This window comes from Astatotilapia calliptera, chromosome 14 (assembly GCF_900246225.1).
Source record: "Astatotilapia calliptera chromosome 14, fAstCal1.2, whole genome shotgun sequence".
Taxonomy (NCBI): domain Eukaryota; kingdom Metazoa; phylum Chordata; class Actinopteri; order Cichliformes; family Cichlidae; genus Astatotilapia; species Astatotilapia calliptera.
In genome coordinates, this window is record NC_039315.1 from 18,656,807 (window position 1) to 18,683,205 (window position 26,399).

The following is a 26,399-nucleotide window of genomic DNA, read 5'->3' on the forward strand; positions in this document are numbered from 1 at the left end:
ACGTTTATTCAAGCAAATTGATAGCCCACTGTATCCTCCCATCCATCAGCTCCATCTCCAAATGCCCAGTGGGGCCAAGCCGTCACCAGCATTAAAAAGCTGTGGGTGATCTCCCAGGTACAAATCTTGGTTATATGTGAGGCAGAAAGGATTCAAAGGCAAACATCATCACACAAGCAACAAAAGTTTTGAGAATCTGTCTGTTGTCATGTTTGCTTTTATGGTAGCAGCCTGGTAACTTTGGGCTTTAGAATATTTACAAAGATAGCACCTCTCACATGAGACACACAAGTATAGTTTATAGTTTTGTACACTGATGTTTTGCAACAGGCACTGCAGTGTGGTTCATGTAGGAAACTGAGTAATGTGCGTAATACAGTTAAAAGGTTCTGACTGTGTATGAAATGGCTTATATATGACAGTGCGTCAAATTTTATACATGCATACAGGGACATGACATTTCCTTTAAAAATAAAATGGGTATTTTTATCCATAAACACTTCAGTGCTGGGCAAGAAATACATATACATATGGCATGGTTTGCCAGTGCAAAGGCAAGTGTTCGTTTGATAAACAGATCATAAATGTACACACATGCATGACCTGTGGATCATATTTTAATACTGTAGCTGGAATTCTAAAGCAGGCATATCAAAACAATGAGAAAAAAAACAATGTCTAAACTAGCTCAGTATTTTTGAAATACAGCAGCAATAATTCTTTTATTCTATTCCTCTTATTGTCTATTACTGTTATTATTCAGCCAATGGACTTAAAGTCTATCATCTTCCCTTATTATGTATTCCCTGTTTTGGATGCCAGGACTCAGTATTTTACATTTCATCTTGACAGCCGATGTCTCCTGTTCCCTTTCTTACCTACAGCATTTTAAGTAGTTGTTGTTACTCTGCTTTGCCACTGATAAGGTAGGGACAGATTTGATAGTACAGAGACGAGACTTCACCGTATTTCATAGCGCTTCAAATCTTTTGACCCTTTTAGTTGAAAAGATCTCCTTGAAAGCAGAGATTGAGTTCCCGTCTGAGTGTGAGGGCAATCTTATCCAGGCAACCCATGAAACAGTCAGACACTGTGGCCCATCTGCATTTTTTAACCTTGTCTGTGTTTCCTCATGTCCCCTTTTGTTAGACTGGCACTAGTCCAGTCAAGCAGAAGGATGGATACTATCAAGCCTAATGTGATGATTTCAACCAGAAGCATTATAAAGACCCTGCTTTATAGTTATGGTAATGGAAAAAGGAAGGTGTTAGACGGGGTGGGGGGGTGTTGTTTGATTTGTTGAATAACACCTCCCACTTGCTTTTGGGTTGGGGCTGCCTCAGCCAGGCAGACACCAGAGGTGCTAGGGCCTTGGCAGAGATAAGCAAGGTGGCCCGCTGCCCACACATACAGTCACACCTACACACGCAGTTTTAGCCGAATATTTACCAGTATGCACATGACAAGTTGATACTTCAGGTCTTTTGTTTTGTAAAAATAGAATAGCAGCAGCATTGTCTACGATGCCCACACTGTGTCTCGCCAATGAATGTGCATTAGGGAGAGGTCATTCATTTAAAATGCAACCTGAAAGAAAAAAGAATGTCATGCATCAGCCAACGCTGTTGGGAAATAGAGAGCAATGAGGCATAATATGCACAGCCACCGGCCTCCATTTCTCTACCCTGCTTCCTCCGTCTTTCCTTACCCAGTGGCACCCATCGCACCCTCAGTCCTGTGGCTGCACTGAAGATCCCCAAACATGTGATCATCAGTTCCTTAGGGGCACAACACTCTACAGCCAATCACTGTCACAAATTGAATTTCTCTGGCAGGCATTTCACACATTAGAACAGTTTGCTGCTATCCATCCATCTATCCAACTATCTGTCTTGCAGATAACAGAAGCACAATTTCAACGCAAGTAACAACATAACTGTAACTACTAATAATCTACTTACCTGTTGCCCTTGTTGTCCCCGTTGCTTCCATATGAATTAAGAAGTCGCAGCAGGGCCCTACCAATCAAGTGCACTCAATTAACTGATTATCAGTAAGCACCTCTGTGTTTGTTGGTGTGGAGCATTCAAGTTTGTGTTAACAATCTTGTGGACATCCCTGCAAATTCACCCTTGGGTTAGACTATGCAGTGTTCAGAGAAGCAGCAAAAAACCCAAGAGCTACATTTCAGAATTTACAGGCCTCCAGGGCTGCCGGGAGAAGAGTGTCTTCTCCCTCTCATCTGAAGAAACCATAAGACTGCTGAAAAAATGTCCTTTGGACAAATGAGACCAAAGTAGAGATGTTTAGCCATAATACACAGAGCCACAAACACAGGGTATCAGCACACACACACCTCAGATCAACTGGCAGCCATGTAGCCATAGTGATTGAGGGGGTGATGATTCAGGAGTTTTTTTCTTGCAGCTACAGGACCTGGGGGCCTTGCAGTCTGTATACCAAAGCATTCTAGAGTCAAATATGAGGACATCTGTCTGACAACTGAATGGGGTCATGCAACAGGACACCAGCAAATCTACAACAGAAAAGAATCTATGTGCCACAATGGTCCAGTCCAGGCAGTAACCTTATTGAAATGCTATGGTGGGACCTTAAGAGAGCTGTGCATAATCAAATGCCTGCAAACGGCAATGATGTGAGATGCTTTCCATTACATTCGATCATTTTCCATTACAGTTGAGCACCACCTCAACGTGGGTGGGGTCATTATAGCAAAGCAGCCTGAATGTCCCATGACATCATTTGCATATGACACAAACACAACACAACAACGGAGGACATCAAGGCAATGGTTTCACCTGCTGCTGAGCTCATGGTAAATATCTGCACCGTGTCGCTGGATTGCAGTGTTGGTTTGTTTGTAGCTATTTCCCCTCATTGCTGGGTATCAAAGATGGCGGGTTTGACTTTTGTGAAGAAGTCGCTCTCATGTTTCCTGGCCAAGTAGGTACTAAAAAAGTACCTGATACCAGGTACCTGCACTGATTGGAAAACCCTAAAAATCAAACAGAGTCAAGTACAGTCAAGCTGAGTAGGTGCTGTTGGAAAAGAGGCTTAAGTTATTGCTCAGGCAAAAACCTTTTCGGATGAGTGTACAGCTACACGTCGGCCTAGTCACTAAACGGGGTTTGTTTTCTGAATTATTTTATAACCTAATGAAAAATGATAAACGATCAGCTGTGACTCGAGTGGTAATCAGCGTTTGTGCTGGAGCACATGATTAATATGATTTGGAGAAACTCATCAAGCTTTATTTTTACATCAAATACTCTACCCATGCGTCAGACCTCCACATCTGTAGCAGTGAATGACAATGAGGCTGTACTCATTCTTTCTTTGTCTTCTAAAAGACAAAAAAAGCAACTTATACAATAATATTTGCATCAACTTTGGGCTTTAATTAGTACTAGTCAAACTCCAAATGTTTACACTTTATTAGTACTTTACTTTCAAACCTTAAGTCAGAGAACTAGATAGTTTTCTTTTTGCTTCTTTAGCAATTTTGACCAAATGAGTCTGATTCGAGATAAGAAGCGTTCCACCCAGAGCGCGTTAACTGTACGAGTTTAATTTGATCACATTTTGGTAATTTCTGAAAACTTGAAACCATTTCACATGACAGTTCAGTTAACCTACCCTATTTCCAGAATATGATGCGGCTGCCTTGTGCAATAATATTTGTTGTTGAGTCTTGGCAGGCAAAGTAAATTTCCCAGCTGCTCCTGCGACGGCAGCCAGGTGGGCCAGCGATGATGGTGAAGTTGGCATGACTTTGTCCGTGTTCTGGCCGAGGCACCAACACTAATGCTCAGAGGAGGTGAGAGAGGCAGGTGAGGGGCGAGAGGGGAGGAAAAATGAGCGATGAGGGTACAGGCTGACAGGCAGAAAGTAAATGAGACAGAAAGGGCACGCAAGAGAAAAATAGGACAGAAAGAAAAGAGGCAAAGACAAAGCTGTAAAATCAGAAACGGTAAAATTATAATCTGCACAGAAAATAACAGCCGGGACTCTGTTTTTTTCATTCCTCTTCTACCAGACCTAATATTAAAGGCAATGACAATGACCTCCACCCATATTTCTGACTGAAACGACTAATCATTTCATTTTAAGACACAGGGTAATCCTGTTCCACAGTGGGTCTTGTGTAATGAGCTAGATGAAGAAGTACAGCACAAAGAACTCCTTGGCTTGCAGTTTAACGTGAACATGTTTCTGGGGGAGTACTCTCCAGATGGTGTGAACACCGGGGTTAATCTGTAAAACACTATCAATCTGGATATATACAAATAGATAATGCGACTCAACCTGTTCTTTTGAATGCCGGCTGCTTTCTTCTCTCTCCAGGAGCATCAAATGATGACACTGTTTCCTGCTGGAGTGGATTACAGCAGTTTGCTGTTTGGAGGATCGGTTCCCATTTTTTTATGATACTGGGCTACAGCAGCTGTAGGACCTCTGACTGATCTAGCAACCACCAGCCAGTGTGCCTGCGTGTCTTCATCTGCATGCATTCCTTTTTTATTCATACTTGTGTGTTTGTGTGTTTTTGTGAGAGCTTATGTGAAAGCATTGATGGGGTTGGTCCCATCCCCTGCTGCCCGCTTTCCTGGCTCTGTACACAATCATACACAACAAGCCCACCACCATTTATGGTGGTTTAGCGGGGGCACAAACCCTTTCCAAAACAAACACACTGCAGCACAGACTGACTCTACAGTCCAGCCGCTCTCTCTCTCCAGCTCCCCCTAGCCTCTGTGGACTGGCCCTCATTTTCTGCATGGAGCTCAATGACAGCAGCACGCCGGTTAATTGGAGGAAGCTGTAAAATGAGTAATTATTGCAGTTTGGATTAGGCAAGCTGTTGCCTGTTACTGCTAGGCTCTGTTGTGTGAGAGCATGTGAGAATGCAGAAGAGGGTGCTATAAAAGCTGCACAAGCCTTTCGGTGTCCTGCGTATTTGTATGTGTTTGTACGTGCGACATGCACATGGTGAGCTGCAAACTCTCCTGGTGACTTCTTGGAAGGAAGAATATTGCTCATTAAGCTTTTTAATGGAGGCTTTAAATCACGTCTTTAGCGTGGAAGCCACCTGAGGGGTGGGCGGAGGAAAGGGAGGAAGAAATAGAAACTGTTGAGGTGGTGGCTGAAAGAGACCATGATGCTGGAAGTCAGTTAAGAGCATGTTAGACCTGCACACGCTGGCCATGAGTGGGAAAGACTAAAGGCCAACTGCAGCATGACTTGAGGCAAATTGTTCTCATTATTGAGTCCAAAGCTGCTTGGCACAGTTTGCGTGCAAGATTTGACTTTGACAGTTATACACGGGCGTGTGTGTGTTTTCGTTTAAAAGGCTTCCAAGGTTGCTGTGTATTGGTATTTGAGCTGAGCGGAAACTGCTTCAGCTTTTCAAAGGTCAAAGAACAACAAAAGAATTTGAAGCGCTCTGTTAGTGACTGAAACTCTCCTTTGTTTTCATGACTCATACCATAAACATAACTCAAAAACATGTTGTGAAATGGAGTTCTTTCCTTTCATTGTTAAAACTTATGGGACAGAAACGGGCGGTGCTGTGGTGCTGTGGTTAGTAACCGTCACCTCACACCAACAAGATCGTGGAGTGGAGTTTACATGTTCTCCCACTGTCTGTGTGGGTTATCACTGGGTCCTCTTAACTTCCTCCCACAGTACAAAGACATGCATGTTAAGTTAATTGGTGATTCTAAATAGACCGTGGTTGTCTTTGTGTGTTGACCCTGTGAGAGATCGCCAACCTGTCCTGGGTGTGCCCCACCTTTACCACCCTGAATTGCATAAATAGAAGAAAATGGATGGATGGTAACAGAAACACCACCAGCCCGAGCATCTGCACAAGCTGGTAACCCCGAGTAACTTCCCCAACTCAGGCCTTTCTAATCGGGGCAGATTACGTACGATTGGGCAAAAGGAGTGATGTGAATGATCCAAATATATGGAACCAATTTCTTTTTTTGTTGGCACAACAGTCAAATTTATTTTGATTATTTTGCCTCATTTCGCGCAGTTTCATGTGTGGCAGCCACTATTCAAACCATTTGTTTTGCTGATGTAAATAAACAGTCCTCGGTTGCTGTGCGCCTTCCTTTATCTTGGATATTGATTTTCTTTTTTTTTTTTATCCTTTTGTTTTTTTGGTTCTTCATCCCGCCGAACATATAGTGAATCTTTGCGAGATCATCAATAAACTGTTAAATCATCCAGACCAGCCTCCATAGACCTTTTCCAATTTCCTGTATTATCATTCGAACATTTACAGCCAGATTGCTTTTTTAATAAACTATAGTCCCCGTGTGTCCTTGTGCCAAGGTCTTTAAAGATGGAGCGAGGCAACGGAAGTGATGAAGTAAGAGGAGGCTCTTTTTATCCTCATCTGCTTCCCTTTATCTGAGGGGAATGCTGAGTGCCTGGAATACCCTAGACGCATAAAGGCACATGCTTTCACTCTCGGACACGCACACGTACTGAGTGGGCACCACTTCAATTTGCATGGAGCTATTTGAGCTGTGTTATTTACACAAATACCTCCCCCCGTTAAAGGGTGGATGTGCTCGTACAATTTCTTTCCGTTTTCTATTGGATTTATTTATTTTCTGTCAGCACTGCTCCTGCGTTTATTATGGCAATCTGCTTTTTACCTCCCCTCCCCTTTTCTTTGCTCCCAACCCATCTCTCAGAACACTATTACTCTAGCTGCCCCCGCTGCTGCAGATGCAGATGTACTCAATTCAATTTCCATCCACTGCTGCAATGTGAGGGAGAGGGACAGGTACGGGGGAGAGAGGATTGGGGGGGGCTGACAGATTCAAGACTGCCTCCACCCTTTTTTTTTCCTTTCCTTGAAGGGCATTATCATAGGGGCCTGGTGTAGCTCAGCACACCATGACGTGGCTTGGATCTCTTTTTCTGCCTCAGGCTCCAGCGGAGATGAGTACATCTTAACCAGGTCTGATAGACATACATGGTCTAAATACACAAGGACCACTGCTAGATCTGCTGCCACTAAGGTTAGAGTATGTTTACAAAGTGAGGCAGGCCTCTGATCTCCTGCAGCTGTGCGACTCAAGCATGTGTGTGTCCACATAAGAGGGAACGCTCATATCTTATTTTGTAGCAGCGCATTTACACCAAGTCTAGCTGTTTTAATAGAATAAAGGACCTCAAAATGTTCTCTTTAAATAAGGTGTTCTGGTGCTGTATATTTCCTGGCCCAACTTTTGCTCCTGGGTCTTTATTTGGCTCAAAACCTGATCTGACAGGGATGTCAAACTCCTTTTACATCGTTGGCCGCACACAACCCACTTTGATGTCAAGTGGGTCGTACCAAAGAAACTCCCCTTTCTTTTAACTACGCGTTAACTACCCATTGTAAAAAGATGAGTTTTCTATTGTAGATAGTTTTAGTTTTACTGTAATTATTATTTCCTTACTTTAGTGTAGTATGAGCCATTGGGGGGAGGTCTTATCAGTAGGAAAAGTTAGAAGACTTCCAAAGTTAATGCCCCCCTTCACATTTTACAATGCCATCCAGTGAGCCAGATTGGAGTGTTTTTGCTAGGCCCATTCTGGTCCCGCGGGCCTTGTGTTTGACACCCCATTCTTCAAAATCCATAAATAACTTGTGAAATTTCAAATCCATGAGAACGGCTCTCCAGACAGGAACAAATATGGCAGCAAAGCAAGTATGTGGTATTCGTTTGAGCTAAAGCTGCTATTTGCAAGCAGGGGAAAACACATTGTTGTGGTATAAATCTCACGTTTCTTTGCCAGTATGCAATGCAGCTGCATTATTTCACTGTAAAATAAAATTGGCCCTGAAATATTGCCGAGCATCTCTGATGAGTGGATCCAAGATCCTGCCAGAAGGGCTTTTCTTAAATGTATCTTACTATATGTGTTGCAAACTATATCCTAGTATCAGCATTCACAAGCAACGCAGGACCAAATATTTGTTCTTAGCATCAAACTGCTATAGCTGGGTTTGTGTGTGTTTGTGTGTGTGTGTGTGTGTGTGTGTGTGTGTGTGTGTGTGTGTGTGTGTGTGTGTGTGTGTGTGTGTGGTTTTTTAAACATCCTGTTGTTCGTTTCATTGTTGTTGTTGTTTTGAGGGAATTTTTGTGAAGACTAAAAGTATACGTTATTTTTTCCCCCAGGACATTTAGATGTTTAAATCCTCCTTGTCAAATTTTAAATTAAATTTGTGATTTTTAGCAAACACTTTCCTTTTTATCACTTCCTCAAACAACCTTTTGCATGCTTTCTTCATTTTTTTTAACAATCAGTCCTCCCCAGAGTAGCTCCTTCTTTTTATGTTGCTTTAATCTCACCAGCATTAGTGATGCTCTCTGATCAGCGCACACTGACTTTTATTTTTTTTATCATACCACCATGTAAACTTAGAGGAAAGGTTTGGAAAAGCCTTTTAGTGTAGGGGGAGAAAAAAGTGCCCTGGTGTAGGAACCTGTTACATAAAGTTTAGTTACAGTAGAAAAGCTACATGGCCTCTTGCTAATGTCACTAAACTGTGGATTGGTTACGAGCGGCTTCGTCCCCTCTAGTTTATTGCGCACAAAGCTGTCTCTGTTATGAGCGCTGCACACAGTCCTGGAGGTCAGAGAAGCTATGAATTCTAAGAGAAAACTACTTGTCTGCTAGCAAGTCTTTTTCTTATTACATTTCTCCTCATTTCATTTTCATTTAATTTTCTTGAGTGTGGATGAATGCTAATCGCAAGTCACAAATGTAATTTAATGTATCACTTTTGAAGTGTGATTAGAATATCTGGCCTAACATGAATGGGTTCGTGCTGATCTGTGCACCGAGCGTGTGTGCACACTGTATAAAACTACAAGACTAACTCTATCTGACGTGCTTATTTCTTTCTCTTGCACTCACACACACATACACGCAAGGATGTAGCACACTTGGAGACTGTGTCGGATTTATGATACAGCTGTTGATTTAAATGCCTGGGACAGGGGGAAGCTAGGCAGCATTGTTTACAAGCCACATTTGTTGTCTTTTGACATATTCTCCCTCTGGATATTTTTACTTTCACTATTTTTTTTGGCAAGATTCGTCAGAAACCTTGAAGGAATTCTTCAGCATCTCAAAGATAAGATTTAAAACATCTGCACCCACCCCCTGAGTGCAAGAAACAAGTTCCAGGCACATTTGGTGGCACCATTCAAAGCAAGGCATTCTGAATTGTGAGCAATCAAATGCAAAATCAGTGCAATCCTCCTGAATCTTCTCAAAATGTTCTTCCCCGTGCTGAATCAGTGACTGCATATTGAAATTCATATTGAATTTGTGGAAGAAGAGACTCACACACCGGCATCCTTTGTGTGTGTCTCCCGTTCTAGCCTTTGTTTGGTCTCTGGGAGACGTACAGCAGTCCCCTTTCCTCTTTTGTTTTTCTCAGTTTGCACTTTGCAGGCTGGAGATGGGGAATAGATCAAAAGCAGAATGGATGAGCTGTTTTGCAAGATCCCCAGTCTTAACGGATTTCAAGGCTGGGTGAGGCTGTGTATGTGTTGCTTGGCTGCGTGTGTGTGAGTGTGTGTGTGTCTGTAATATGCATGTACATGCAAATTTACGTGTTTGTGCCTGGGTGCCTATGTGCCTATGTGCCGACAAGTTTGCCGCTGTGTCTAAGTTTTTATCGGTCTACCCAGCGCACCCTTGAATTCCAGAATCTCAATATACTCTAATGTAGGTGCAGAACAACCAACGATGCTTTGTAACTGTATAGGTATTGTTTCATTTGTTCTCTCTCCCGGGCATTCTCTGCTCTCCAGACAATCCCGGTGAATTCTTCAAAGCAGTCTCATTTGATATCATACTCACATTCTACGTGATCGCTGTGCTTTTTTTTTTTTTTTTTAGTATTTTGTAACTTTTTGTAAAAGTCAGTATAACATTGACATTTGCTCTACTGTACCTATTTACAGTATATGCTTCCTTTAAACTTTTTTAAGCGAGTAAGCCTAAAAATATCTCTATGAATCCATGTGAAAAAGAAAGTTTTCAGAAGACTGTGATAACTAAGCACACCCCATGGTTCAATAGCTTGTAGAACCACCTTTAGTAGAAGTCAGTAAGGGATAAATAAGGGTATACAGAAGTGGGTTTAACACCTGCAAGGTACCCAGGTCCCGTGGCTGCTGCAAAACAAGACAAAGACTGAATCATCAAGTTGTGTTTGGTTCATTCAAACATGGCACTGTGTGTTACTGCCAGAAAAGTCCACTTTGGTTTCATCTATCCAAAGTGAACTTTGTTCCAGAAGTCTTGTGGTTTGTTCAGACGCAGCCTTGTAGACCTAAGCTGTGTTGCCATGTCGTGTTCTGGCAACCCTTCCAAACAAGAAAGGTTGTTCAGTCAATTTCTGATTGAAACCTCTAATGAACTTCAACATTTAAGATGCTGACTGAGCACTGTAGAGTAAGTAGCTCTCGGGGTTTTTTTGCAGTTTTTCTGAGCTTTGCACCATCTGATCTTGGATTGAATTTGCCGGGATGGGCGCTCGTGGTAAGATTTTGGCTCCAGACTAGCAAACTGTCAAAACCTGTGCTTTTGCTCACACTTTCTGATGATCGATCACATAAGTGTTAAAGTGATTATCATCACTTACCATCTTAAATACTATGGAAGTACTAAGGGTGTACTTCTTTTTTCACAGGACTGTATATATGACACAAAAATGAAAGAAATATCTCTAGCAATACAGTCGATCCTACTGTCAAGCTTCCTGCTTCTACTCCTCCGTGCTTCTCCTCACTAAAACCTAAGTCACAACCTCAACCATGAATGTGTTTAATCATTTATGCTTCAACTTATTAAGATATATTTCAAAAGTGTGCTATGTTCACCTCATAAAAAATGCAGGACATAAAAACATTGCTTAATTTTTTTATGTCCTTCATTAAGCAGACTCTAAAAATCCCACTTATATATGAACCTTTAAAGTCTCAAATCTGCTAAAATTAAAATTATTTCTCTTGAATAACCGTTAAATAGTAGGTTGTCAAAGGAAACAGGCAGGTTGAGAGTGTGTTGCTGCTGCAGTAGTTGTGCAGAGGGAAAGACCTGCGAAATTTCCCATGGGAACGGATGCTTTATCTCCATAACTCCAGATAACATAAAATCTCCACTCATATTGTTCTCCTTCACTGCTTTTGCACAAGAGTGATAATCTGGAAAAGAGCTGGCTCACAAGCTGAGATTGCAGCACACCCCTAAAGGTCTGAATCCATCCCCATTGTTTTGGTACCTCTCTGCTGATGTGATCATTAGCGATGAAGACATTTGGGCAGTCCGTAGTGTCTGGGTGCACAGCCTGAGCAGGGACTGTTGCTGCCGGGGCATCCATTGTTTGTTTACTTCTCTACAGGGGATGTACCACTTGGAGAGTATGCAGCACTGCTTTGAAGATCTGCTCTGCAAACTGAAGGAGCTCGTCTCCAACCCTGAGCTTGTGTCTCATTACGACTACTGAACTAGCAATGGCATTATTCATCACAATGCCAAATAATGAGTTTGCAAACAGGCTCGGGAATGAATTACCAAATCTTTAATAACACGATGCATTTGTTTGTGTTTGGAAGTAATAAAAAAAAATACCACAAGTCGCAGTTTATGCGATTATGAAACAACAGACTTTAAAAATGTAACCAGATTGACTTTTTCATCACTTTTCCCTCACTGCCAGAGATTAGAGAGTTCTTGACCAGAAATAAATAACAGCTAGAAGTGCCACAGTTTGTAGCTCCTTTTCATCACTTGGCAACAGAGCCACGACTGTGTGGTTTACCCAGTCCTCTCTTTAATGTATGGCATATCCAACCACCTACACCACCACCTGTGTCTGTCTAGCCCCTGAAGTTTGCCTACGGCACCACCCTGATTAGTCGCTTTCCTGCTGATGATGAGTCATACGGTAGAGAGCTTGTGTAAGAAAAAAAAAGGGAAAAAAAGAACTTTTCCCACTCACTATTCCACAGAGAAAACATGCATAACAGTTGCACACACAAACACAGAACGCCGGTACTTCGTTTGAACAATGCAATTGTTGTGAAGCAGAGTGAGCACGCTCTAAATATAACTACCCGCTGTTTTTACCAGCAGCTAGTTGCTGATTCAACTGGTGGAAATGTCCGCTGATAGGCAGAAACTGCATCTACTTCAGCATATTTTCTTCAGGCCTAGATAGCAAAATACTGCCATGTAAGTCCATCTCCTGCGAGAATACTTTGCATCCGCAGTACAGACATGAGGATAGTCCTATTCGTCAGCCCCACACCCGCGAGTACGCAGCCACACATTTCAGTGTCGTCCCAAACTCATTTGCACCGCTGTGACACCTGAGTGCTTTAGCCTCGGTGTAAGTGGGCTGTATGACATTATGCTTGATAATGGTACTATTGCTTCTCTCATATATGATGGATGTGTCTGTCACGGCACAGTCTCGCTACACCCTATTGGATGCAGCATTTTTCTGACAGGAAAATCAGCCAATGCTGACGCTTCAGTGAGCAGCCACCCTAATCTTTTCCTCGTGCTGTAATTCCAGGTTCCAGAATGAACCGTGGGTAATCCCTCACAGGACGTGTCCTTCCACTGTGTCAGAGTGTCGTTGTCAGTCTCTCTGTGTGTCTCTCTTCCTCTCAGCGTGCACACACACACACACTCAAACACAAACTTTCTCTCTCTTTTTAGTCTCCCTGTTGCTGTCGCTTTTTCATGTTCTGGCTCCCTAGGTGGCTGCTTCTTATACTTTCTCATTGATATTTTTTTTTCTTTCCATTCGCCAGTATCACCACACCCACTCAGTAAGTGATTGACATTCCCATGCATCTTTTTATGTGTCTCTCTCTCTCTCTGTGTCTTCTCCTTGTGCTCTTACCCAATCCCTTCTCTCTTACATCCTGTTCTTCCTCATTTCTGGTGCAGGCTTTTCATCAGCAGCCCGAATTTAGCCTGAATTTATTTCCTAGAGTCACTGGATGCACTGTGCAGTATTAATTTATAGTAACTGCAGTGCAAATACCAAATTAATGGCACAGCATATGAGAAACATCAGGATACAGCCCCTTGTGTTGCACACAAACAGTCTGGTGAATGGCAATGAGCTGTTTCCTCTCTTCACGATAAAAGTTTGTGAGTCTAATGGCTTCTTGGGTTGTGCTGTGTGTATAACGACGTTTTATGCAATGGTTCAATATTGTTACTTCATCGGGATTCATGCAATGGTTAGGGATCCCTCTGGTTTACAGTTTACTCAGCTTACACACTTATTAGAAAATGCATATTGAGGGAAATGACACGTAAGGTTACTGATGTTCTCTCTTGGCCTGCAGATTAATAGCAGACTGTGGTGCTCACTGATTAATACTTCATCACTTTAATTAGTTATTTATTAGCATCTCTCTAACTTTTAGACACTTTGCTCTCATCTTTTCATCCAGTTTATACCAAATAATGAGAATCTACCATTTTTTGCTGCATAAACCAATAGTAAAGTGTAATGTATAGCAAAATGTCTCAAGAATAATTACAGCATTAAACGTTTTCAGCATCTTTGTTAAATGTCACAGTGTGTTTTGAGTTCCTGCTTACATTAGCTAATGCATGCATATGCCTTCTTCTGAAATCTGACTCACAGGGAGCACATCTCCACTTTATCTCCTCCTAGCGTTAGCAGAGTCGAGGGGAGGGCCACCAAACGGCCAGTTCCTGCGCTTCCAGCATATGTTTGTTCTCCCTTCCTGGCTACCTCTCCCCCTGCTCATCTGCTACTCTCACTCTCCACCTACACTTCCTGGGCCAGAGTCACGGTGCCACCTCATCCCATTACCCTCTTAGTCACCCCCATGCTCAGACCTTTCGTGACACCTGCTGAGCCTAGCCAAGCCAGAGACTCCCACATCCCACCACCTCCACGGGCTCTGACAGCTGATTGTGTACGCTGATTGCTGAGCAGCATATTTCACTGGCCCCTTTTTGGTCATGCTGCAGTATGTTCACATTTTCTCCCCCCTCTGTTTCTCGAGGCCATCAGTAGCAGAGTGTGCAGTGCGTTGGTGCGGGCAGTTTGGGTAGCTGTAGTCTATTTGTGAGAGCAAGGTGCTGTTTCTCCCCAACAAGTATACCAGAGGAAATGGAAGGCAAGATCTCTTTGATCATATACTCTCAAAGGAAATCTTTGAGTCTGGGAGCTCTCACTTCTAGTTTAGATATATATCACATCAGAATTCATTATCAGTGTTAGGAGAGTAGTTAAATGGCTTCCAAATGTAGCACAGATCAGCACGAATGGCCTGAAATCTCAAGAGAAATTTGGCAATTTAGCCTTGAAACAAACCAGGGCCAAGCTTGAAGAAGTCTGTTTATTGGATTTTTTTTAATCACACTTCAATCACTTTGACATCTCGTCCTCTCTCGTCTGACTCCGACCAGCAGGAATATTCTCAAGGGTTTTATTCCATGTTCAGCAATCAAAGCGCTCATTCAAGGAATGCGACTATATTTTGCCAACAATGTGTCACCGCTGAATTAGGTACTATATTTTCTCATTCACTCCTCCTACATAATATTTTTAATTAGGTGAAGCTGATTATTGTTTTGAGAGATATAATTTGTTTACAGCCTTTGAGAGGAGGTGCAATACTTTGTCACTGACAGAGTCTGAATCTAAACTGTTGTTTTTAGGAATATTTATTCAAATCCTGAAAGCGCCGTCTTTTCCCCTAACTAACAGTTACACAGTGTTTTAACAATAAATGACTGTGTGGAAGCATCGCAGGCAGGATGAGCTTGAAAAGCTCTTAAATTATCTCTCACATATTAAATCTAAACCACAGATAACCTGCGTCAGTAAAAATTACACCAACTGAAAAAAAAAGGATCGCATCATCTCGTTTTTTGATTTTAGGATTACCTTCTGCATGCAAACGTCAGTCATATGGATGAAATGACAGTTTGTGAAATAAATGTCACGAGTATCACAACATTACTCCCATAGTAAGTACAGGAAGAAAGTAAATTGTCAAGTTTAACAACGCTTTTAATGCAGAACCTTGGATTTTCTTTTTTCACTTTTTAATTTAACAGCTTAGAGAACCCAAGAAAATCCTTCACCATAGTTTTCCATGTCTGTCCCAGTAAAGCAGTGCAGCATGAGGCTGATTTACAAACCTTTGTAGAGACTCTCCTCATAGAGTTCAGGATTGGCAACCTTGAGTCGAGTAAATAAATGAACGAGACAGGAGATGGCAGAAACAGATTGAAAGGAAAGACACCGTGTGAGGTGGAGGTGTGAAGTCCCACTCAAGCTGTAATGAGAATGTGGCTGTGTGCCATAGGATTTGCCGGTAATTGCTTTAATGAATGCATTCTGTTGCCTCTTGATTGAGCACATGCCCTGTGTGCACTCCTCCAGGAGCCACGAGTGTTATTTCTGTTTCTCTCTCGGTCGTCTCACTAACTTTTGCCGTCACACAGTCTCAGGCTGTGGCGATCCGTCCACTGCTTTTTGTCTGGCCCAAATCTTTTATGAAGGTCACACTGAGTCTCCTTTAAAGACAAGACACAGAGTGGGAGAATTAGGCATAGATTGTTTCTGTTGCCCTTTCCAACTGATGGTCTTAGTAGGTGATCTGTTTGCATGTGTGTGTGTGTGTGTGTGTGTGTGTGTGTGTGTGTGTGTGTGCACGCTCACTTTGCAGATTGGCCTGTGGCACTCTGAAGATGGACTGTCCATGGAGAGAAAGCTTCCATCTATCAATGTGACGGACACCCTCTTCAACACGACTCTTATCATCACAACAATACTGGTAAGGACTGTATGCGCACTGACACACACACACGCATCAGTATTCTGTGCCATTTTATTAGCTCAGCTCAGACTGATCTACATGTGGCTGACATTCTCTAGTTGACAGACAATTACCATATCAAAAAGCCATTTTGTGTTTTCACTTCCACACTCAGTCCTTTTGGGATCAGAGGATCTGATGCTGCTCAATTGTTTTGCCCTGAGTACCGAGTGTATCAGCAGGAGCTAATAATTTACCATGTCAGCCATCCTCAGCCTTTGTTGTAAATATAGACCCTGTGAGCACTATAGTTCTCACTACTCTAACTACTTGTTTTGAGGGGGGTGCGGTGCCAGTTTCGAGCAACTTCCTTTATCTGCTTTGTTCAATCATCACTCATCAGAATCCTTAAACAGTTCAGAAAGAAAAACACATATTTCCTGCAATGAAAACATTCATTATACACTTGATGTGGACTATTTTTAATCAGTGCTTGAGTAAATCAAGTGTCTGGTTCATTACTCACTTATTTAATCAATTAATTGATTAAACACAAGTAAATTATATAAAAACAAAAAAAGCAAGGAAACTAGTTTCTCTCAGTGCTCTTGCTCTGATTGTCGTTATTTCACAAATGGCCAAACACATTTCAAAATGACTAATCACAAAAATTCTGTGAAACTCACAAGTTTTTTTGGCCGACAAATTAGACAAGTCTTGTATTAGTAGAGCTAAAACATGCTTTAGGCAAACTGTCTCACGCTGTTATAGCTCAGTAAAACATCTAGTGCTGAAACACCCAGCTGAGAAACATGTAAGTACAATTCACCTTACTAGAATCTTTGCAGGCAGCTGTTGAGCAACAGCAAAGTCCAAGAAAAAAAACAGTTGAATAGAAGCGATTAAATGTAACTGCATTAATATAAATACTGCAGGGTTAAAGATGGCATTAGGAGCACGTGAGAAGGTGGATGCTGGGAAAGCAGGGGAAAAGCTTGAGTTACTGCAGGGCAGACTGGAATCGTCTCTATGGAATGACAGACTTCGCAAACAGAAAACAGATTTAATAAACTAGAGAATGAGCTTTGACATGTGGCATTTTGTCCAGCCATATCTTAAGGCGAAAAGAGTTTATAGCTTGTCTGCACGGACACGCTTGAAGGTGCGGAAAATGCCTGCAATCATGGCCCGACTACCCTCGCTATCTCTCTCCAAAAGTTCTGTCCCCTCTGCATTTTTGTCGTCTCGTTGCAATGATCTGTAAATGAGGATATTGGTAAGTATTTGCAGTAAGTTACAAATGATTATATACTTCTAAGCATATATAAATATATATTTCTAAGCATAAATGACAATCCAACAATACAAATCTAACATAAGTCTCTCCATAAAAGCATTTAAGATGCGCTTAGTTGCACGGTAAATAAATAAAAGATTAGCTGTGTGGGGAAAAAGGTTTGTCAAAAAGACCTAGAGACAGAAGTTTAACTGATGCACTTTTTGCCACTTGGAGACTCGAGGAAGTGGGCGGCATAAGTCAGGCTGTAGCCTTCATACAGTTAACATATACGGCCTCTGCAGGTATGAGGGAGGATGCTTCAGCAATCTGAAAAGCACTCAACTTCAAACATGCTGAGTCTTATAATCTTCAAATGCCTCTGACTTTATCAACCCGTGGTTATTACATATGAGTATATCAACATGATTAGCAGTGAGTCATGCATAAAAATGGATGTCGCAGATTTCGCAGTAGATATTTCAAAAGAGGAATGGTGAACTGAAAAGCTGCAGGCAAAACCAGCAAAACCTTTCCCCGTGTCATTCATGTCATACAGTGTGCAGAACGCCTGAACTATGACATTTATTTAACAGTACAGAAGCTCAGTTGCTATTGCACATTTTGAACAGTGCTAAATTAACCTTCAGTAATTATATACCTACTTTAATTACTTGAGAGGATATTTAAGTCTTTTCCAAACCTTTTGAGAATAATGTAAGGTTCTCTATAAGCACCCCTGTGTTGTATTTTCCAGCAGCTTTGATATTAATGCATGTTGGGGAACTCCAGAAGTGAAAAATAAGTCCAAGTTGAAACCGTCACAATGTTCCAAGAAGTAGGACCTAAATGCAACAGTTTTAATGGACTAAAGAGTTATGGTGCGTTCGTTTGACTACTACTGCTCATCACCTCTCCCAGGGTTTGGGTCCGCCAAGCGTTTATCTGAAGTTTGCTGTCATTTTTGAGTTTTCAGTCAGGACTTTGGACTGGAACACCCCTTCAAATCACACTTGTCATGGTCATTTTTCATTTGTGGACTTTCTAGTATTATTTATTATTTATTCTACACAGCAAAAACTCGAGTGTTAATTTAACACTGGAGTTTTTGCTGTGTATGTCAATTCTTAGTTTGCATCTCATCTCTGTGTGTTTTTAAAGCGTCACTTTGCCTTAGTTCTTTGTTGGTGTTGCATTGTCTATGAGTCTTCCTTCAACAATCCCCTGTATGGATTTGGTTTTCTGCTGCCTGCTGGACTACCTGCTTCACCTTAACAAAGGTTCCCTTTTTGTTCTTTAAATTCTGAGCCTCAGATCTGCATTTTAGATCCACATTTTTCACAAAACACGTGACTTCCAACTCAGAAAGCTGGAGCAGGCCAAAAACACGAACTTTACCTGAGTTCAGCAGTTCACATAAACATAAGTAAAACTGTAAAATGCATATGTAAATGATATGTACTGCATATGAACTGTACACCCACTGTTTTCTATTTGAGACCATTTGTCTCAAATAGTCATACACAAAGATCAGGCTCTAACCATGAATGTGCTACAGCTGTGTTTTTAAGTGCAAAAGAAATAAGAAAAAGAAATAGCATTGCACTGCACAGCAGACTGGTTGGTTGTCAGACTTTGTACTCCTGCATGAATTGGTGATCACTGAAAAATCTTTCAGTAACTTTTCCTTCAATAAATCGAAGTTTAAGGTGGTCGCTCAAAATTGGTATCCCCTTCATTTTTCCAGGCAATTGTAATAAAATGTAATTAACCATCAGCGACACTCTGACACTTTGTCACAATGTTGTCACAATGTTGTCACAATGTTGTCACATAGTATGGGGTCGTTTATCAATCTGGTTTCAATAAAAATGGTGAGTTTTTGTAAAAAAAATCAAAAATTCAGCTAGATCAGTAATTCTATCAATTATTCAAAAAAAGTTTCAAACTTTCCTGTATCTGTTAAAAGACAAACTGTCTATTTGTGCAAGATTTTGTTCGATTATCCAGGTAAGGAACGTTTCTGGGATGTCCATTTTAAGGTTGCTAGTCTTGATCTAGCAACCATAGCTTACTCAGCCACTGAAGTCGGTCAGAACAAATGTGCACCTGGATCCGTAGGACCAGTAAGGTAACCAGTCCCAACTACCTAACTAACTAACTGTGCCTTTAGTTTGCTCAGCTGATTCAAATCAGAGCTCCTATGTTCAGCTTTTTAATAAACGTCCTTTTTTGAATAATATTGTGTGATCCTTTAATTAAAAAACAACTACTCTAACCTGTGAAAATGACAAAATACCTACTTTAGTGTGTTTTCTGCAAATTGGCCTCACCAAAATGGACAGACTGTCACATCAAATGTGTGATATCCACAGATATTCCACAGTGTCCTCTAATGTGGCAGTAACATGAATGTGTCCAACCAGCTGCTAGTGCTGTACCTTGCTAAGGAGCCAAACAAACGGTTATGTAATATAAATAATACAACATCATGTATTATTCCTGAACTTTTGTTTTATTACTTTTGCAGGTTGCGCTGTTTTGCTTGTGCTAATCTTGCATTTGTAGGTCAATTAATGTCGCTGCCTAGCTTTACTTCATGGCTTTAGTTTGCTTCAGTTATTCTGTGTTTTGTTGTCAAGTTTCCATCTCTGTGTTGGATGTTTGGTTATGTCCCATCTTTTTTCTGGTAGTTCTCCGTCTCTCCTTCATTGTGTTAAGCTTCCTTCTCTTGCTTCGTTACTCTGATTTAGTTCAGGTGTGTTTAGGTCCCCATTAGCCCTTAGTGAGTTTCAGCGTGGTTATATTTAATAAAGGTTCTGCTTTCATTCTTTCAATCATGTGCCCACATGCCTGTGCCTCCTGTGCCTGACTCATGACTTTCAACTGGGAAAGTCAGAGCATCCCCAGTAACCCTGACTTCACAGTCCAAGATAGCATTAGCTCACAAAACATTAGTAAAACTCTAAAACTTGCTATCTGTATCACTAATGTTGTGTATTTCTCCATGAACCTGCTACAGCTGTATCTTTAAGTACGAAAGAAAGTATTGCACTGTACTGCTAGTGCTGTGCCTAATGAGCAAAACCTTTTCCTACTGGACTACTGGAATGCACTCAACTCAGGAGTGACGTCACGTCCAGCACTGATAACCAATTTCTGAGGCAAACCGAATACAGCATCAGTCCAGGGAAACTCGGCCAGAACAAAAAGTGATGAGAATAAACGTGCTAGAGCACTGAGACACTTTGAGCTGATCAAGTGGATAAACTAGACTGAGAAACTATAAATTCTCATTACAACTAACTGGAACAGAAGACAGAGGTGAAACTAAAAAGGACGGGGCAAACAAAGAAGAGGAGAAAGCCGATGACAGGAGGTAAAATTAATAGAAACACACAAGAGGAAATAAAAAGAATCCAAAAAAAACACAATACAAGGATTCAGATTGTTAGTCAGCAGCACGTCATTCACTCACTCATTGAATACAACACAGAACACAGACATGACTCGCTCAACTCCTCCTCCTCCTCCTCCTCCTCGCTGATGAATCAGATGATAAGGCACAGAGTAGCCCTGTAAGCAGAAACAATTGGCCCACTGTGTTGTTGTAACTGGCTTATCAGCTGCAATCCTTGGGAATAGGGGAAGGACATATTGCCATATTTCGCCAAAGAACAACTCAGTGGTCTCATTGAGACTGATAGGGATTCAAACGGAACGGTTCATTTTGCACAGGAGGGAACGGCATCAGGGGACTGTAGAGATGTGTGCGTGTTGAGGTTGAGTTGGAGTACAAATGAGACAATGTTTTCACAACAGAAAGAGGCTGTGAAAGAAAGAATTGGCTGAGCGCAAAGCTTTGATTTCACTTTGGATATATAGAGTCCCTGGACCAAACTTCGGAAGCCACCAAGGAGCAATTTTCAGTGCCTATCACAGCTCATTCATCATGGTGTGATTGCTGTGTCGCTGTTATCTCGCTTGTGGGCGGCAGACGAGCCACAGCTGAAAGCCTCTATAAGAATTCCTTACCTGTACCGCCGGCCTGGGAGAATGTGTGCGTTTGTGTGCACTTGTGCAGACGCTTTAAGGATGCTCTCCTCCGTTCATTTTCAGCTTGTTTTTTAATGCAACTTTTGACGTGTCCACCTGGGCCTTACAGAGCAGTCTCATTACATATAGCTGTCACCTTCCCCACTTTAATTTCACAAACAGCTCCAGAAAAAATAAAAATAAAAACTACAGTCGCAGAATTGATTATCACTTTACTGCAGGGCCACAAGCCATGTGTTTGCAATTATTGATTGAGTTTGTTACAGGCACTGTTGAGGTCTTAGTGAAAATGTCTTTACACCGTCGCGGTGATGCAATAGAAAAACCAATTCTTTGTTACCTGGAGATAAAATTGTTTTATATTATGTGTGGTATTGCATTTCCTCTCTGTCCTGAAGTGCAGTAGAGCATCATCCAGCAAAACACAAACAAACCAAAAAATAAAAAGATTAATCTCTTTTCTGTTCTATAGCATCAATTCTTAGTGTTCCCTCTTGACATCCATTGTGATCGTGTAGCTGCTGTGTTTCTAGAGCTACACCGCAGGTTGTGAAGTGTCTCAGTGCCAGACCGATGGGTGGGTATACGTTAAAATTTTTGAAGAAACTTCTCAAGAAGCATTGAGCACCTGATTCAAACCAGGAGCTAATGCTCGAATCCGGTGTGATCGTAAAGAGAAGACGCGAGCATCAATGAGCTGGACTCACACAGCAGCTTAACTTATGCTTGTTTGTCTTTGAAGGTTTGTCTCAAGTGATAGAAATCACACATACTGAACATTTTTATTCACCCTGTACTCCAACCACACAAACACAAGTACGCAAGGTGCAAGATAAACAGTGCTGCAAATCAGGAGCAATGACCTGAAACATTGTTTCAACATCTGGTTTTCATTTTTTTGTAAAGCTGCATAAAAATCTAACACTAACTGCTTCTGGCGCTCATTTATACAAAAGATTTTCGGATTATATTCTTGTTTTTCCACTTGGTTTGTTTCATACAGGTGGTTGTTATACCACTAGGAAATAATTAAATGCCCTTTGGTGTTAATGAATTATTTATTTAATTAGTCAAAATGCTCCTAATGTGCTCACAGAGTTCAGTAAATCCGTCTTATTCCTCATTTTAAAATCGAATCTTTTGAAAATCCTAACTTCTCAATATTTACATCCCAGCTCAGTCCCCTTTTTTTGTCCTTAATGCCTGCCACACGTTCCTCTTTGGAAGAGTCATTTTCTGACTTTTTCAGCTGCAGCACCCTCGGCCATCCTTTTCAGTTTTCTTTCAGAGTACCCTTGTGTCACTGAGTGCTTTCATATCCACTCACATACGTATTGGTAAAAATTCAACATAGTGCACATAGTGCCGGCTGATAAAAGCAGACACGGAGGCAGATTTACTGGCACACAGGCTCAGAGGCACTGAGGCATGTGCACATGAATTTGCAGACAGAGACACGAGATCTGACCCCATTTCTCAGAGTTTATGTGTACTCCTTCTTTCTTTTTCCAACTTGGGCGTATTTGTATTTGTTGTAAAGAGCAAAACGGTTTTGTCGCAGTGGCTTTATGAAAAATTAACGTGACCTGGCCTCTTTTCTAATGACCCAGTATTTTTAACGAATATTGTCAGGGCGTCGGCGGCTCTTCTTCAAAACGGACTTCACAGCCGCGGTGAGAGAATTATATCTCAGCTGCCAGTTTGCTGTGCTCAGGAGAGCAAGTTTTAGAAGGATAAGAAAACAGCAGAGGAAAGCGAGGAGGGGCTGTCTGAAGACATCTTGAACACCCTGAGGTTTTAGAAAGTGGAAACTCCACTGTGGTGTCTGAAGCTGAATGTGAACAACACCCACCAGTGCACCTGGCAGCCTGTGTGTGCGCACTTGCTTGTGCATATGTAAAAGTGTTTTTCCTCCACTGACATTATCAGTCTGCAACCAGACTCCTCATGGCTTGGGAATAAGAGGCTGCTTTAAAAGTCTGCATTTCTTTATAGCTTCAAACTCATAGCTTTATTTATAGCTGTTTTGCTGTGGTGTGCAAAAGATGGCACATAGAATTTCCTTTAGTAATTTTGTATAGGCCTTTCATGCTTTTATATCGTTTATATATATATATATTATTTTGTTCTCGACTTTTTTATTGACAACTTTTTATTGGAAGTGGTCTTTTCGCTTTTTTCAGTGTCTGTTTGGGTTCTGGGTTTTTTTGGACAAGTCAGACTTTTTAAGAGCAGTTGCGTTTCTATTTCTGCAGCTGAGCACTGATTGTTGTACGGCTTCGACCGGACATTTTTATAGAAAAACTGGAAGCTCAGAGAAAGAAGGATAAATTGAAACCAAGGAAAAGTAATGAAGAAAAAGCAGAGGCATAAAAGCAGAGAAACATGTTGGCTAGATAACAGTCAGACAGCCTGCTGTGTTATTGATTGCTGTGGGGTTTTTACTGGAGTGATTGATGTTTCCAGGTCTGATTATATTAGTGTGTACTTAACCAGGTCAACGCTGTGGGATGGAGAGATACAAGGCAATATTTTCTAGCCTTACTCTAAGGGACTGGGCTTTCTAATGACACAAGACATATATAATAAATATGGTACGGCACATAAATCAACGAGAAGCTTGAAAGTGAATTCGTTTTTCCCTAATTAAGTGTTGTAGCAGCAACCAATACATTCATCCTTTCAAGTTACTGTTTCTTTGCTATGCAATTGTAGGGAGGAGTGACTACAAGTTGCTCTTAAGCTTCAGCAGTTAATATTATCGCTCATGCACACTCAAATGAAAGGATTTACTGATGTTACATAAGGCCAGACTGGTTTTACAGTTAAAAGATGTTAATGAGCTAACAGCTACCTGAACGCTACTCCCACATAGGTTGTCTTGTTAATATTTTAGCCATAAGAGAAAAAATTACTTGCAACCATCTCACAGATGTAACATTATGTACAGCTACTTTCCATACAACTGATATTTATTTAGACTCTTTTTCTTCAATTGTAATTATAGACCAGTTTCTAACCTTCCTTTTATCTCAAAGATTCTTGAAAGTGTAGTTGGAAAACAAATAAGTGATCATCTGCAGAGGAATGGTTTATTTGAAGAGTTTCAGTCAGGTTTCAGAGCTCATCACTGCACAGAAACAGCTTTAGTGAAGGTTACAAATGATCTTCTTATGGCCTCTGACAGTTCAGTTTCAGTTTTCAGTTTTATTTGTCATATGCAAGTTAGCACAGGGTCAACATTGCAATGAAATGTGTTTGACGAGCAGCAGTCACTCAGCAGCATAATACAGTAGGAGAAAATATAATAAAATAAAATAATAAAAAAAAATAGAAAAATAGTAAGGAGCAAAATATTAGAGAGACATGGTAAAAGAGAAAAGATGACTAAATGATGTGCTCTACTGCCTTCAACACCCTCTGTAGTGATTTACGGCTGCTGGCAGAGCAGCTTCTGTACCAAACTGTGATGCAGCTCGTCAGCAAGCTCTCAATTGCACACCTGTAAAAATTTGAGGTGATGTTGGCATTCATGCTAAACTTCCTCAGCCTCCTCAGGAAGTAAAGCCGCTGGCGAGCTTTCCTGATAGCAGTGTCTGTGTGAAGGGTCCAGGAGAAGTCCTCAATGATGTTGACTCCAAGGAATTTGAAGCTGCTGACCCTTCCGACCTTGACACCGTTGATGTGGATGGGCTGGTGTTCTCTGACTGGTCGTTTCCGGTAGTCCACTATCATCTCTCTAGTTTTGCTGATGTTGAGAGTCAGGTTATTTTCCAGGCACCACTCGTACAGTGCCATCACCTCCTCTCTATAGGCCGTCTCATCATTGTCTGTGATGAGGCCTATGATGGTTGTGTCAGCCGCAAACTTGATGATGATGTTGGACTCTTGTTTAGCAACACAGTCGTGTGTGAACAGGGAATATAGGAGGGGGCTAAGCACACAACCCTGTGGCGTACCTGTGTTTAGGATGAGTGATGAGGAGGTGTGCTTACCAACTCTCACCACCTGGGGCCTGTTTGTGAGGAAGTTTAGAATCCATCTGCAGATTGGTGTTCCCAGCCCAAGGTCGACGAGCTTCGTGGCAAGTTTCGAGGGGATGATGGTGTTAAATGCCGAGCTGTAGTCGATGAAGAGCATCCTTGCATATGTATTCCCTTTCTCCAGGTGAGTGAGGGTGGTGTGCGTTGCCAGGGCGATGGCATCCTCTGTGGCTCTGTTTGTCCGATAGGCAAACTGAAGAGGGTCCAGTGTGTCAGGGAGGGAGGAGCAGATGTGACCTTTCACCAGCCGCTCCAGGCACTTCATGATGACGGATGTCAGTGCAACAGGACGGTAGTCATTCAGACAGGAGACCACTGATTTTTTGGGAACGGGAATGATGGTGGATGCTTTGAGGGACGTGGGGACCACTGACTGCCTCAGGGAGAGGTTGAAGATGTTGGTGAACACCTCTGCCAGCTCGTCTGCACACACTCTGAGTAGCCGGCCTGGGATGCCGTCTGGGCCTGGAGCTTTGTGAGGATTTACCTTTTTAAAGGTCCATCTCACAGCTTCTGTTTTCAGAGTTAAAGTTGCAGCCTCACTGTCCTCCTGAGGGTAGAGGATCTGTTCTCTGTTGTCTGCGTCAAAACGAGCATAGAAGTTGTTAAGCTCGTCTGCAAGAGATGCAGTGGGCTGAACACTGACTGTGTTGACCTTCTTGTAGTCAGTGATGCAGCACAGTCCATTCCACAGTCGCCTGGTGTCAAAGCTGTGGTAGCTGGACTCCATTTTGTCCCTGTAGTCCTTTCTGGCCTTTTTTATGGACTTTCGGAGGTCGTACCTGGCTGCTTTATATGCATCAGCATCCCCGGAGTTAAAGGCAGAGGTCCGCACTTTTAGCTTGGCGCGAACGTCTTTATTTACCCAGGGTTTCTGATTTGGATATATGCGGACAGTGGTTTTTGTGATGGTATCATCCATACACTTTCCAATATATCCAATGACAGAGTCTGTGCCATTGATGTTGCCATCAGCTGCATCCACAAATATCTGCCAGTCAGTTGTGTCAAAGCAGTCCTGCAGGACCTCCTCAGCCTCACTGTCCCATTTGTAAATAACCCTGGAAGCTGGTTTTTCCTATTTCAGTCTTTGTCTGTATGCAGGCAGCAGCAGAACAATGGTCTGCCTTACCAAAAGCTGGGCGGGGGAGG

The 26,399-nt window shown here is 41.8% G+C and overlaps 1 protein-coding gene across 4 annotated transcripts in view; it reads left to right on the plus strand.

The window, feature by feature from the left end:
• grik4 (glutamate receptor, ionotropic, kainate 4) overlaps positions 1-26,399 on the plus strand; it is a 351,349-nt gene that overhangs the window by 295,785 nt on the left and 29,165 nt on the right. For all 4 annotated transcript variants that reach the window (XM_026191921.1, XM_026191925.1, XM_026191923.1 and 1 more), the window contains one exon: positions 15,783-15,890. In XM_026191921.1, the coding sequence (XP_026047706.1) occupies positions 15,783-15,890 (108 nt within the window). The remainder of the gene's footprint in view (positions 1-15,782; positions 15,891-26,399) is intronic.